Raw genomic sequence first — 13,675 nt, 5'->3', positions numbered from 1 at the left:
GGCGCCGCGCAGGCACAGGGCGCCCCGCGCTCGCCCGACGGGGGCGGCGCCGCGCGCGCGGCGGCCGGCGGCCGGCCCTCGGGCCGGCCGGCGGCGCCGGCGCGGGCGGGCGCGCGCCCCCGTCGGGCGGGCGCGCGGTCTCATTTGTGTGGGCTCTTCTTTTTGAGGAGTCGCCTGTCGTTGAGGTTCTCCGCGAGCTTTTGCCGACTCAGCGTGTGGTTGATGTCGTCGACGTCCGCGGCGTCCTCGATCCACTCCTCGTCGACGGACGCCTCGCCGAGGGCCTCCTCCTCGAACTCGGCGAGCTCCCGTCGGAAGCGGCTCGCGGGCGCGATCGCGCGCTTCGTCGCGGCCGCGAGGCGCTCGACCTGGGCAGGAAAAGGGTGCGACATTCCCAACTTCAAAGGCTCCTAGCTCGGTCGTTTTCCGCTCGCTTCGGCGGATTTTTGGACGAGCGATCATCTCTCGGAGCGCTCTCGAAGCGTGGGTGCTGTTTCCGAAACGCGCGCGCGCGGAACACTCACGTTGAAGCGACGTTGAATCACCCTCGTGCCGCCCCGCGCTCGACGGCGTCGCGGAGCTTCACGGACTCGTACTTGACGAGGTAGCCGACGACGAGCACCACGGCCCACTCGCTCCGCGCGAAGCCGCTCCGGCTGTGGATGAAGACCGCGCCGCCCTCCTCGATGTTCTCGTTCATGAAGTCGCACGCCTCGTGGAGCGCGCCGGTGCACTCCGGCGCCGAGGTGTCGACGTCGAGGAACGTGAAGGTCTCGAGGGGCTGCGACTTGTCGAGCGTCGACACGACGGCGGTCACGCCGCACTCGAGGAGCGTCGCCTGCGCGGGCGGGGCCGCGGCGTCGCGCGCGCGCGCGCGGGACGAGGGTCGCGGCGCGGCGCGGCGGGCGAGCGGCGCGCGGCGCGACGGCGCGGCGGCCCCGCGGCGCGGCGGGACGCGGGCGCGGCGCCTCGAGGCTCGCGCCCATGCGCGTGCCGGAGACCGCTGAGACCCAGAGGCTCTCGGAGACCTTGGCGATGGCGGAAGAACAGTCGAACGACGACTTCGTCGCCTCCGCGTCCGCCTCCTTGGCCTTGTCCTTGTCCTTCTTCGACCGGTTCGCCCGCCCCCCTCGTCGCTTCTTCTTCTCCTCGCTCCCCTTCTCCTTCTTGCTCGGCGACGGGGGCGCGTCCTTGGTCGCCGGGACCGGGGGCGCCTCCTTAGCCGCGACGACCGCCGACATCACTTCGCACCGCTTCGCGGGGCGGCGCTCCTGTCACCGCGTGTCTCGAGAGAGTTTCCTGGGCGCGTTCGAGAAACCCGCTCTGCCTCGGGGGTCGCGGGGGCACGTCGCGAGGCACCGTGTGCTATCGGGCTCGGGGCCTCGGGCTCAACACAAGCTCGCTTCGGCGTCGGCCTCAACATTGACTCTGAAGTCGACAAGTTGCAGCCGCACGGAGTCACCATTTGTCGGGGCTGCCCTCACTGGATGCCCGCCGAAGCGGCCGATGGTCTCGGACTCGTAAGCGGAGACCCCGCAACGCCACGCGGGTTCGAGCGCGCATCATGCGGCTCTGGCACCTGCCCGTCGCCGCCGTCGGGGCGGCGTCGACGGAGCGCGTGCTGCTCGTGCGCGAGCCCAAGGTCGTCGAGGAGGCGCCCGTGCTGCGCCCGGAGCCGGAGCCGCCGAGCCTCGCCTTCCCCGCCGTGTCCATCCGCGTGAACGCGACGGAGCTCGACGCCGTCGCGCGCGAGGCCGCGGCCGCGTGGACGCGCGCGTCGTCCGGCGCCGCGCGCGCGTGGCGCGCGGGCGCCGCGTCCCTCGAGCGCATGCTCGAGGACCGCAACTTCCTCGTGCGCGCGCTCGACGCGTCGCCCTGGCCCCTCGACGAGCCATGCGCCGCGGCGCTGAGCGCGGCGCTCGTCGGCGCGATCTCGCCGCCGTACGCCTTGGCGCGATCCGTCGCCGCGGCCCGGCGCGACGAGGCGGACCGGCTGCGGCGCGCCGCCGCGGCGCGGCTCCGGGAGCTGCTGGCCGCGGCGGCGGGCGGCGCGGACGTCGACGCGCGCGTCGCCGCGGCGTCCGCGGCCGCGCCCGCGGAGCTCCGGCGCGCGGTCGCCGCGCTCCGGGGCCTCGAGGCGTCCGCGTCGCCGTCCGTGCGCGCCGTGCCCCTCGCCGCGCTCGTCGTCGCCGGCGCCGCGGCGTGCGTCGTCGGTCTCCGCGTCGCCGGCGCCGCGGCCCGCGCCGCGCTCCTCGCCGCGCGCGTCGCGGGCCACGCCGCGTGCCTCTCGGAGCGGGAAAAGAGTGATTCAAGTGCTCTTCAAGATGAGCGTTCCGCGCGCGCGCGTTCCGGAAAAAGCATCCACGCGTCGAGAACGCTCCGAGAGATGATCGCTCGTCCAAAAATGAGCCGAAGCGAGTGGACAACGACCGAGAGAGGAGCCTCCAAAGCTGGACATTTCGCACTCTTGTCCTGCCCAGGTTCCTCTCGTCGCTCGTCGCGCTCGCGACGCTGTCGACGTGCGTGGCCTGCGCGCTCCTAGGCGAGGTCGTCGGCCTCCTCGCGGCGCCCGCGGGCGGCGCGCGCGGCCGCGCGGGGCCCGCGTGCGTGCTCAGGGGCTGGCTCCCCTACCACGCTTTGGTCCTGTGCGTCGCCGCGGCGCTCCTCGCCGGCGCCGTCGCGCACGCGCGGCGCGTGTGCGCCGCCGCGCGGGCCTGGCTCCTCAAGCCCGCGCTGTCGCGGCGCAAGCTCGAGGCCGCGGCGCTCCGGAGCGAGGGCGAGGGCCGCGAGCGCATGGAGTGCGCCGTCTGCTTCGACGACCCGGCCCAGCTCCTCGTCTTCCTGCCCTGCGGCCACCGCTGCGTCTGCGCGACCTGCGCGGACCTCATCGACCCCAAGTGCCCGCTCTGCCGCCGGCCCATCGAGGAGCGCGTCGCCCTCGTCGGCAAGTACCGCATCTACGTCTAGGTTCCTCTATTTCTTTTAGCCCACGGACGCGCGGCGGTGCTCGCGCGCGAGGTGCAGGTCGTTGAGGAACGAGTTGATGTTCTCGTAGTCGTAGTCCTCGACGTCCTCCGCGTCGTCGTCGGCGTCGGGCCGGCCCGGCGGCAGCGAGTTCGCGCGCGCGAGCGGCGCGGAGGCCCGGGCCGCGCCCGGCACCGAGCTCGAACGGTGCAGCGGCGGGTGCGCCGGCGGCGCGGCGGACGTCAGGTCGACCGGCGGCGGCGGCGGGTTCTGGTCGATGCGGATGCGTTTGAAGGCTTCGTCCATCTCGTTGCCGTCGCGCGGACGCTTCCAGGCGCCGTCGGTAGGCGCGGCGCTCTCGTCCGTGTCCATGTCCATCGTGCGTTGCGCCGGAGCGCTGGCGCTTGGCGTCTGTGTGCGCGACGGCGGTGTCTGTGCGCGACGGCGGACGCGCTGGCAACGTCGCGAGCGCGCGTGGCGCGCGTCGACGACGCGGAACGCGCGCGCGCCGAGGACCCGCCTCGTCTTGCCGCAGATGACCGGCCGGCTCGCTCGGCGATGGACGAGGAGTGAGTGACCGACCAGCCAATGGGTCGGTCCGAAAAGTCGGAGAAGCGGCGCGCGAAGCGCCAGCGCCGGAAGAAGGGCAAGAAGGGCAAGGACGGCGACGAGTCCGACCCGCCGGCGACGCCCGACGGCGCGGCGGCGGCCCCCGAGCCCGAGCCCGCCGCGCCGCCTCTGGCGCTGCCCGCGGCCGGCGCGACGCCCGCGAAGCCCGCGGCGAGCGCGACGCCGCGGCCGCTGTCGGCCTGGTGCGCCAAGTTCCTCAAGACCGACCGGTCCGAGATCCGGAGCGAGCCGTCGGCGCTCGAGGACGCGCCGCTCGACGACACGTACCTCGCCGGGTTCGCCGCGCGCTGCGCGGCCGAGGCGCCCGCGCGGCCCGCGGACGCGGCGTCCGACGGCGGCGGCTCCGACTCGTCCGACGGCGACGACGCGTCGGACGCGCCGCCGTCCGACGCGCCCGACGAGGCGCCCGCGGCGTTCCGCGTCTTCGTGAGCAACGTGCCGTTCACGACGACGGAGCAGCGGCTGGCGCGCCTCGCGAGGAAGCACGGCGCCCTGGTCGAGGTCGAGCTGCCCGTCTGCCGGAGCGGGCCCAACGCCGGGCGGCCCGCGGGCTACGGCGTCCTCTCGTACGCGTCCGCGGAGGACGCCGCGGCCGCGGCGGACGCGCTCGACGGCGCGGCCTTCGAGGGGCGCGACCTGCGGGCCCGCGAGGAGATCGTTTCGTCGGCGGGCGACGACGACGAGCTCCGGTCGCCGGACCGCAAGCGGCGCAAGGTCGGCGCGCGCGCGGCGCCCGCGCGCTACTTCGACGACGGCGCGGGCGAGCCCGCGCGCGGCCGCGACTTCTTCGGCGCGGGCCCGCGCTGCTCGCTCTGCGCGTCCGACGCCCACCTCATGGACGCGTGCCCCGAGGCGCTCTGCCACCGCTGCCTCCGGCCGGGCCACGCGGCGCGCGACTGCCGGGACGCGCCGCGGCCCATGCCCGAGGTCTGCACGGCCTGCGGCGACGTGGGCCACAGCTGGAAGTGGTGCGAGGCCGTCGACGGCGAGGCGAAGCTCAGCGCGGGCGCGACGTGCATGACCTGCGGCGAGTGCGGCCACCTCGACTGCAAGAAGGTCAAGCGGCACAAGACGCACGACGTCTACTGCGCGTGGTGCGCGCGCCCGGGCCACACGGGGCCGTCCTGCCCCCAGAAGCGGGGGCACGCGCGGCGCCGCTAGTTTTGGGGCCCTTTCTCTTGCCCCCGGGGACTGCTCTTCCTCTGCCCCGGGGACCGCCGGTCGCGCCGTTAGGGCCTAGAAGGGCACGACCTTGGTGGTCATGAGCTGGGTGACGGGCCCGAGGCCCGTGAGCTGGTCCGTGACGAGCATGCCCATGATGCCCATCATGGCGAGGCGGCCGTTCTTGAGCTCGCTCTTGAGCTTGTCGGCCTTCTCCGCGGGGTCGCTGTAGCGGCGGAAGAAGACGCCGCCGACGTCGCCCGGCGCCTTGGCCGGGTCCTGCTTGAAGACCGTCGTCTCCAGGACGCCGATGAAGAAGATCATCTGCACCCAGCCGGCGATGGGCACGCTGTTGGGGTTGCCGTGCGTCGCCGCGAGCCCGGTCGGCACGTTCTCGAACTTGATGCCCTCGGACGGGCTCAGCACGCCGGGGAGCGTGAGCTTGAGGTCGTTGTAGAGGTAGCCCACCGTCGCGAGCATGGCCACGCGGCCGTGCTTGATCTCCACGCATCGCCAGCGGTAGAGCCGGTCCGCGTCCTTCGACAGGCCCAGCGGGTCCCAGAGCCCGGCCGTCTCGATGTCGGCGCCGATGTAGTCCTCGATGCCAGCGGCGTGCAGCTGCGACGCCGGCGCCGACGGCTGGACGCCGACGAACGCGGTGGAAGTGGACAGCGTGAGCGCGGAGAGGAGGAGCTTGGCCATGCTTGCCGTCGAGGATCGCGGCGGCACGTCTGGGGAAACATCGCCCCGCGCTGCTTCTACCACACGATGGTCTGGGCAGCCCCTTGTTCATAGCCGCGATGCCAGAGCGCTGACCAACAACACTTAGGCAGCAACCATGGCGCAGCAGCAGCAGCAGCCGCCCTCGCTCGGCGTGCTGAAGACGGGCCCCTTGGAGGTGCTGACGCGCGGCGGGCCGCTGCTGCAGCCCGTCTGGCGGCCGCGCTACGTCGTGCTGACGACGACGGCCTTGCACTACTACCTCCGCGGCGGGGACCCCGCGGAGACGACAGCGTCGAAACTCCTGGCGGGCGACGGCCTCGCGTTCGGCGACGGCGGCCTCTTCGGGCACCACCGCGGGTCCGTCGCGCTGGGCGACGTCGAGCGCGCCGCCGTCGAGGACGGCGCGCTGCGCATCCGGACCAAGGGGTCGTCGGACGAGCACGGCGAGGGCGAGGCGTCGCAGCAGGGGCGGACCTACGCGTTCCGCGGGGGCGACTGCGAGGCCTGGCGGGAGGCGCTCGAGCGGCAGCGCGGAACGCGAGGGAAGCGCGCGTCGACGCTCACGGGCGACTACCGCGGCGCGCCGGGCGTCGCGCTCGTGACGGCCTTCGAGGCGTCGGGCCGCGAGTACGTCGTCGCGCACGCGCCGGCCTGGGGCGACGAGCTGCTCGTGCCGCCCGCGGCGACGCGCGTCGTCGTCCGCGGCGCGCGCGCGGCCGAGTTCGCCGCGCCGAGCGGACCGGACGCCGCCGCGGGGTCCGCGACGGCGGCCTGGGCCGACGGCGGCCGCGTCTGCCTCGCCTGGACGCGCGACAACGCCGCGCGGCGCGGCCTCTGCGGGCGGCGGCGGCGAAAGCCCTGGCGCATGACGCTGCGGCTCTCCGAGGAATTTGCCGCCGCCGACGTGTCTGACGTGACATTGGCCGTCGACGCGGCCCTGCTCGCCATCGCCTGCGAGGCGACGTCGACGCTGCCCGCGGTCACGACGCGCTTCGCCGCCGCGGGCGATTTAGGCGCGGCCGCGATCCTCGACGCCTGCGACGCGTTCCTCGGCGTGCTCGCCGCGTTGGGCCCCGCGATGGCGCTCGGCGTCAAGGACTTTCGGGCGAACGCGGCCAAGGCGCGGCGTCACGCGGCGCCGTCCCTCGCCGCCTCGCTCCGCGCCGAGAAGCGCGCGCACAAGCCCGGGGGCGTCCTCAAGGACCCGTCCGTCGCCGTCGGCTTCCTCTGGCTCCGCCGGACGCTCGCGTTCCAGGTCGGCATCAACCGCTACGCGCTCGCGGCGGACGGGCCCGTCGCCCTCGCCGCCGCCGCGAAGCGCGCGTACGCGGACGAGCTCGAGCCCGTCCACGGCTGGCTCCTCCGGGGCGTCTTCGGCGCGGCGCTGAACAACGTCCCCGCGTGGGACGCCTACCTCGTCGCCGTCGCGCCCCAGGTGCCCGCCGAGTACCGGCCGGCCGTCGTCAGAAGGGACCTCGAGGCGTTCAACGCGGCGCTCGTCCCGCTCCTCGCGGCCTGGAAGCAGCTCTTTATCGACCTCGACCTCGAGGACGTCCGGCGCGTCTAGTGGCGTGGTGGTGATGTGGTTATGTCGGCGAGTGCACGCCGGGGGAGGATCGGGGGGCGGAAGCTGCGGCCTGGGCGCGCGGGCGGCGGGGCCCCGCCGTCTCGCGGCGGGCCCCCGCGGCCGCGGCCTTCCGGCGTCCGGGTCGGCGGGCGGTGTTTTTTTCGGGGGAGGTGAGGGGTGCTCGCGCCGTGTCGGGGGAGGAGGGTGTCATCCAGGGGGAAATCGAAGGACTTGGTCTTGTGGAACGCGGCCGCGCCGCTTCTAGCCGCTCGGCTTGACTTGGCCGCCGGCGCCCTTCTGCATCATGAAGAACGCGCCCGCGCCCGCGGCGAGGACGACGACGATGACCACCACGACGATGATGATGACCATGGCGCCGCTGTCGTCGTCGTCGCCGCCGCCGCCGCCCGCCGGCGTCGCGGGCGTCGGCGCCGGCGAGATCGACGGCGCCGCCGTCGGGTCGGGCGAGGGCAGCGGCGTGTCGACGGTGATCGCGACCGTCGACGCCGCGATGGCCGTCGTCGACGCCGTGACGTCGACCGCCGCGGACGCGAAGCCCGTGCTCGCGTCGCCGCCCGTGGCCGCCGCCTCCGTGGTCAGCGTGGACGCGAAGGAGCCGTCCGACACGGACGTCGTGAGCGCGGTCGTCACGTCCGAGAGGATGTCGTCGCCGGCCGTCACCGCGCCCGTGGAGCCCTCGACCGTCGCGAACATGTCGAAGTCGACCGTCGCCGAGACGGAGAGCAGGCCTCGCCGGCGGCGCACGAGCGTCGCCACGGGCTCGCCGATGCACGTCTCGTAGTCCGCCGCGCCGCCGGGGCAGATCTCGTCGGACGCGATGATGCTCGCGATCGTTTTCCGGAAGGCGATCTTCATGTCCGTCTTGGCGTTGAAGTCGTCCGGGTCGAGGCCGTTCATGACGACGGCCGACGCGACCGCGACGATCGTGTCGTACTCCGTCGGCATGGGCGACGGCTTCGGGGACGGCTTGGCCGTCTCGCCGGGCGGCAGGTTGACCGGGGCCGTCGTCGGCCGCGGCGTCGGCGCCGGGATCGGCACGGCCGTCGGCGCCGCCGACGGGTCCGGCTGCTCCTTGTAGACGCAGTGGCCGTCGTAGGACATGCCGCTGATGTAGAGGCCGTCCGTGTAGGTCTTGGCCGCGAGGTATTCGGACCACGTGAACCCGTCCGAGAGCGTGTTCGTGTCGATGTTCAGCGCGGGCAGGCTGCCGGAGATGAGGCCGTCGGGGTTGTAGTAGAAGTTGCCGTAGTTCTGCGCGTAGCCGTAGTCCATCGTGCACCGGCACGCGGTCGGGCTCGGCGACGGCGCGGGCGTCGGCGCCGGGGTCGGCGTGGCCGAGGGCGCGGGCGTCGGGGCGGGCGTCGGCGTGGCGGACGGCGCGGGCGTCGGCACCGTCGAGGGCGACGGCGTCGGGGCGATGGTCGGCGAGGCCGTCGGCTCGGGGGAGCCGGACGGCACGGGCGTCGGGTCGCCCGTCGGCACGCCGGACGGCGCCGGCGACGGCGGCGTCGACGGCTGGGACGTCGGCGTCACCGTCGGCATGCTCGTGGGCACCGACGTCGGCACGCCCGTCGGGGTCTCCGACACGGGCGTCGGCACGGGCGACGGGCACGGCGTCACCTTGAAGCGGCAGCACGCGTCGATGTACACGTCGCGCACGTCCAGGGAGCCGGAGTTCTTGATGTTGTCGGCGTCGGACTCGCCGCTGAGCCACGCGAGGCTCGGGCAGATCATGGACGGCGCGGACGTCGGGACCGAGGTCGGCATGCCCGTCGGGCGCGACGTCGGCGCGGACGTCGGCGGGACCGTGGGCAGGGACGACGGCGGCGTCGTCGGGACCGAGGTCGGCACGGAGGTCGGCGGGAACGACGGGGCGAAGGACGGCTCGGACGTCGGCACGCCCGTCGGCACGGACGTCGGCACGCCGGACGGGTGCTCCGTCATGTACGTGGGCTCGGACGTCGGGATGGACGAGGGCTCCGGGGACGGCGGCGTCGTCGGCATGCCCGTCGGCACCGACGTCGGGTTGGACGTGGGCTCGGCGGTCGGCGTGAACGACGGGTACGAGGTCGGGACGCCGGACGGCTCCGGCGTGTCGTAGGTGGGCGCGAGCGTCGGCTCCGAGGTCGGGACGCCCGTCGGCGCGGGCGAGGGCTCCGAGGAGGGGCAGCCCGTCGGGAGCGCGGTCGGCACGGCGGTGGGCACGGACGAGGGCTCGGCGGTCGGCGTGGTCGTGGGCGCCGGCGTCGGCACGCCCGTGGGCACGGGCGTCGGCATGGCCGTCGGCGTGCCCGTCGGCATGGACGTGGGCGCGGAGGTGGGCACGGGCGTCGGCATGCCCGTGGGCGGCAGCGTCGGCACGGGCGACGGCGGCGTCGTCGGCACGGGCGTCGGGCGGACCGTCGGGATCTCCGTGGGCGCCGGGCTCGGCGGCGTCGACGGGTGCGGGCTCGGCGGCGTCGACGGCGTGCCCGAGGGCGCGCCCGTGGGCGTGCCGGACGGGAAGGGCGTCAGACTGGGCTTGGGCGTCGGCGCGGGCGTCGGGGTCGCCGTCGGCGCGGGCGTCGTCGGCTGGGGCGTCGGGGGGATCGTAGGCGACGGGGTCGGCGGCATCGTCCACGAGAGGTGGTCGAGGACGTAGGTGCAGCCGCAGATGTCGGTGATGATGGACTTGCAGTCGCCGATGGTCGGGCCGGGCGTCGGGGACGGCGTCGGCGAGACCGTGGGCGACACGGACGGGGACGGCGTCGGCGAGACCGTGGGCGCCGGCGTCGGGGCCGTCGAAGGCGACGGAGACGGCGCGGGCGTGGGCGCGGGCGAGGGATCCTTGGTGGCGGTCGGGCCCATCGTCGGCGCGACGGTCGGCGAGACCGTCGGCGCGGGCGAGATGCTCGGGGACGGCGTCGGCGAGACCGTCGGCGTCGTCGACGGCGCGGGCGTAGGCGACACCGAGGGCGACGGGGACGGCGCGGGCGTCGGCATCGTCGACGGGGACGGCGTCGGGGACGTCGTGGGCGACGGCGACGGCGCGGGCGTCGGCATCGTCGAGGGCGCCGGCGTGGGCGACGGCGACGGCGCGGGCGTCGGCGCGGGCGTCGGCACCGTCGAGGGCGCCGGCGACGGCTCCGGCGACGGGACCGGCGACGGCGCGGGCGTCGGGGGCGTCGAGGGCGACGGCGTCGGCGCGGGCGTCGGCGGCACGGACGGCATCGGCGTCGGCGCGGGCGTCGGCGTCGCGGACGGCGCGGGCGTCGGCGGCGTCGAGGGCATCGGCGACGGCGCGGGCGACGGGGCCGGCGAGGGCGCCGGCGTGGGCACCGTCGAGGGCGCGGGCGTCGGCGCGGGCGACGGCGACACCGTGGGACCGTCGGTGGGCTTGAGCGACGGGGAGACCGTGGGCGCGACCGTGGGCGAGACCGTGGGCGTGGACGTGGGCAGCGACGTCGGGATCGTCGTCGGGAGCATCGTGGGGATGTTCGTGGGGCCGCTCGTGGGCACGGACGTCGGGACGCCCGTGGGCACGGGCGTCGGGATGTTCGTGGGCGAGCTCGTCGGCGTCGACGTCGGGTCGGTCGTCGGGACGGACGTCGGCATGAAGGTCGGCATGAAGGAGATCGTCGGCAGCGGCGTCGGCGCGGACGTCGGCGTGCTCGAGGGCATCGGCGACGGGACGCCCGTCGGCGTGTGGGAGCAGGCGTTGGCGTCGTAGATGTAGCAGCACGTGGACGCGAGGGAATCGAACTCGAAGCCCAGCGCGGCGCCCGTGTAGACGTCGTCGTAGTTCGTCCCGTAGTCGTCGCACGTGTTGTGCTGGTAGGCCGCCGAGAAGCTCGTCGCCTCGGCGCCGCCCACGAGGAGGGCCGCGGCCACCACGAGGCGCGCCATCACCCTGGACTTGCGGGCGGCCGAGGCTCTCACGTACGGAGCACGACCAGGGGCAGGCTTCAGCGCTGGATCCACGACGTGGGGGGCACCCGCCAGCAACGCTGCGTTGGCTCCGGTTTTTAAGTAATGCTCAACGCCCAGCATATCCGCAACACGAGCCAAGAAGGGCAACATCGATACAACGGCGTCTCCTCAGCGAGTTGCCACACGCCTCTGCGACTGCCGCAGCCGAGCTCTGCGCGCGCCGATCCGATGCCGGACGACGCCGCCGCCTCCCCGGCGCCGCCGCCGGAGGCCGTCGACCGCGCGGCGACGTGCCCGTTCCTGCTGCGCGTCTTCTGGAGCGAGCGGCGCCACAACGACCTCCAGGCCTACGGCGACACGCCCGGCAGCGGCGTGACGCCGCCCAACGAGCTGCGGCTCTACGCCTGGGAGGACTGCACGCTGCGCGAGCTCGCGGACATGGTCAAGCACGAGCGCGCGGAGACGCGGCGGCCGCGGTGCCAGCTCAGCTTCGCCATCGTCTACCCCGACCGGCTCGGCCGCAACGCGATGAAGGAGGTCGGCTACGTCTGGGCGACGAAGGCGCCCCAGCAGGCGCACGCCGTCGAGAACAAGACGCTCCGCGACCTCCACTTCCAGACCGGCGACTTCATCGACGTCGCCGTCATCTTCCAGGGCCTCCCCGAGAAGCGCGACGCGAGGTAAACACCGAGATAAACAGGTTCATGTTCAGTGGGCGTCGTCGCGCGGCCGCTTCGCGCGCTGGCCCCAGCCGTCGCCGACGCGCGCGAGGGGCGTCTTGCGGAAGACCATGAGGTAGTTCTCCGGCAGGTCCTCGACGAAGGGCTCCGCGATGTGCGTGAAGCCGCAGGCCTCGATCTCGGCGCGGAACGTCGCCTGGTCCGCCCTCAAATGGCGCGCGACCCAGTCCGGCGTCTTCGACTTGACGCGGGCGACGTCCTTGTGGAAGTCGACGACGCAGAGCGTGCCCCGGGGCCGCAGCGCGCGCCGCAGCGTCCGGAGCATGGTCCGCGGGTACTCGAAGTGGTGGTAGACGTCGACGAGCAGCGCGCAGTCGACGGCCCCGTCGCCGAGCCCCGGGTCCGTCGCCGACGGCGCGTCGACGACGGCGACGTTCGGCAACCGCGCCGCGCGCGCGGCCGCGAGCGCGCGGAACGCCGGGGCCGGCTCGGACGCGACGACCGCGCCCGACGGCCCGACGGTTTTCGAGAGGTCGGCGAGGAGGAGGCCCGTGCCGCAGCCGACGTCCGCGACCGCGGACCCGGCGCCGACGCCCGCGTGCGCGACGAGGGCCGCGACGATGTGGTGCTTCGCGCGCGCGATGTCGCGCGTCTCCGAGTTCTCGAAGAGGCCGCCGCCGCCGTCGGCGCCGCCCGCGAACTTGGCGACGAGGTCCTCCGCGGACTGGCCCTCCGCGACCGCGAAGTCGCCGTTGAGGCCGCCGTTGACCTACCAAGCACGTCGGTGACAATTTTTCGTTTCCCCAGTGAAAAGCTCTCGAACATCGTCGCCGGGACGCCGCCGTCGACGTAGTGCGCGTCGTCCCAGGCGACGGGCGCCTCCGCGGGCGCCTCCGCGGCCTCGAGGGCCGCCGTGTCCCGGAGCCACTTCGGCGACACGTCGACGTCGATGGCGTCGATCTCCGCCGCCAGGGACGCGTCGAGGCGCGAGAGGCCGCCGGTCGCGTGCGTCGTCAGGACGACGTCCACGTGCCGCCAGTTCGTCAGGTGCACGTCCGGGTGGTGGCTCGCCTCCTCCGCGGCCTCCGACACCTTGTTGATGAAGGCGAGCGCCGCCGCCCAGTTCTTGGCCACGATGCGCTTGGATACGGATTTGCGGTCGGCGGAGAGCACCCACGACGCGAAGACGTTGCCGCACAGCGCGTCGAGCTCGGCCGCGGCGAGCACGGGTGCGGCGCACTTGCGCGTCGGTTTCGTCGCCGGCGCGGGTTCAGGAGTGGCTTGGGCGGCCGGCGCCGGAGCGAGCTTGTCGGCAGGCGGACCCATTGCGCAAAAAGTCGCCGATTATTCTTGCCGCAAAGGAGCACAGCTCTAGCAGCTTGCTCTGGCCCAGGCCGACAGCCGTGGCCGCAGCGCAACACACCGACCGCAGCGCACGCGAAGGGTCGCCGGTGCGGCGCCGACGCAGCAGCGCGCGCGACCGCGCCGCGCCGCCGGCGATGGCCGCGAAGCAGACGCTGCGGCAGACCGTCTTCTCGCTCTACCGCCAGTTCCTGCGCTCGGCGCGCGCCAAGGACGCCGACGGCGCCCTGGGCCTCGTGGACATGGTCAAGACGGAGTTCCCCCGCAGCTGCCACAGCGTGGGCCGCCGCGAGTTCCAGCGCATCGAGTACATGCTCCGCGACGCGCGCCGCCGGCGCCGCCCGCGTTCGCCGCCGCCGCGCGCGCGACCGCCGCCGCCCCGCGCAGGGACACAAGCAGCTGAAGCTGCTCCAGATGCCCGGCGTGACCAGCTTCTCCGTGAAGCGATGACAGCACACGCGCGCTCGCGGCGCGGGCGAGAGACGCGGGCGGCGCAGCGACGTAAGAACAACACCTTATATGTTCTTACTCATCACATCGAGGGCCACCTCGGACTCGAACTCCTTGGACTCCTCGTCGTCCGGCGTCGCCGCGGTCCGCGCGAGCTCGCGGTCGCGGTGACGGCAGAACGCGCAGTACGCGGCGAGGCCGGCGACGA

General features: G+C 74.2%; 4 protein-coding genes across 4 annotated transcripts in view; 2 read left to right on the top strand and 2 right to left on the bottom strand.

The window, feature by feature from the left end:
- The window catches only part of AURANDRAFT_70594 (hypothetical protein), a gene marked incomplete at both ends in the record, with an annotated part of 3,556 nt that extends 2,186 nt beyond the window's left edge, over window positions 1-1,370 (bottom strand). Inside the window, 3 exons of the mRNA XM_009034162.1 lie at window positions 209-368; window positions 569-838; window positions 969-1,370. Coding sequence (XP_009032410.1) covers window positions 209-368; window positions 569-838; window positions 969-1,241 — 703 coding nt within the window. The remainder of the gene's footprint in view (window positions 1-208; window positions 369-568; window positions 839-968) is intronic.
- Window positions 1,371-4,365: 2,995 nt separating this feature from the next.
- Window positions 4,366-4,755, top strand: AURANDRAFT_18940 (hypothetical protein; the record flags this gene model as incomplete). The annotated part of the gene is made up of 1 exon (XM_009034332.1): window positions 4,366-4,755. A coding segment is annotated over one exon (390 nt), but the record flags the coding sequence as incomplete, so codon positions are not given.
- A 75-nt stretch (window positions 4,756-4,830) lies between these two features.
- On the bottom strand, window positions 4,831-5,457 carry LHC40 (putative plastid light harvesting protein; the record flags this gene model as incomplete). Its single annotated transcript, XM_009034161.1, has 1 exon — window positions 4,831-5,457. One exon carries the CDS (start codon window positions 5,455-5,457, stop codon window positions 4,831-4,833), a length of 627 nt encoding a protein of 208 aa, XP_009032409.1.
- A 5,773-nt stretch (window positions 5,458-11,230) lies between these two features.
- AURANDRAFT_7873 (hypothetical protein) lies at window positions 11,231-11,629 on the top strand (the record flags this gene model as incomplete). Its single annotated transcript, XM_009033887.1, has 1 exon — window positions 11,231-11,629. A coding segment is annotated over one exon (399 nt), but the record flags the coding sequence as incomplete, so codon positions are not given.
- Window positions 11,630-13,675: the final 2,046 nt, after the last annotated feature.

This window comes from Aureococcus anophagefferens (assembly GCF_000186865.1).
Source record: "Aureococcus anophagefferens unplaced genomic scaffold AURANscaffold_1, whole genome shotgun sequence".
In the NCBI taxonomy this organism is placed as follows: domain Eukaryota; class Pelagophyceae; order Pelagomonadales; family Pelagomonadaceae; genus Aureococcus; species Aureococcus anophagefferens.
This window is presented reverse-complemented; position numbering and strand designations above follow the sequence as displayed.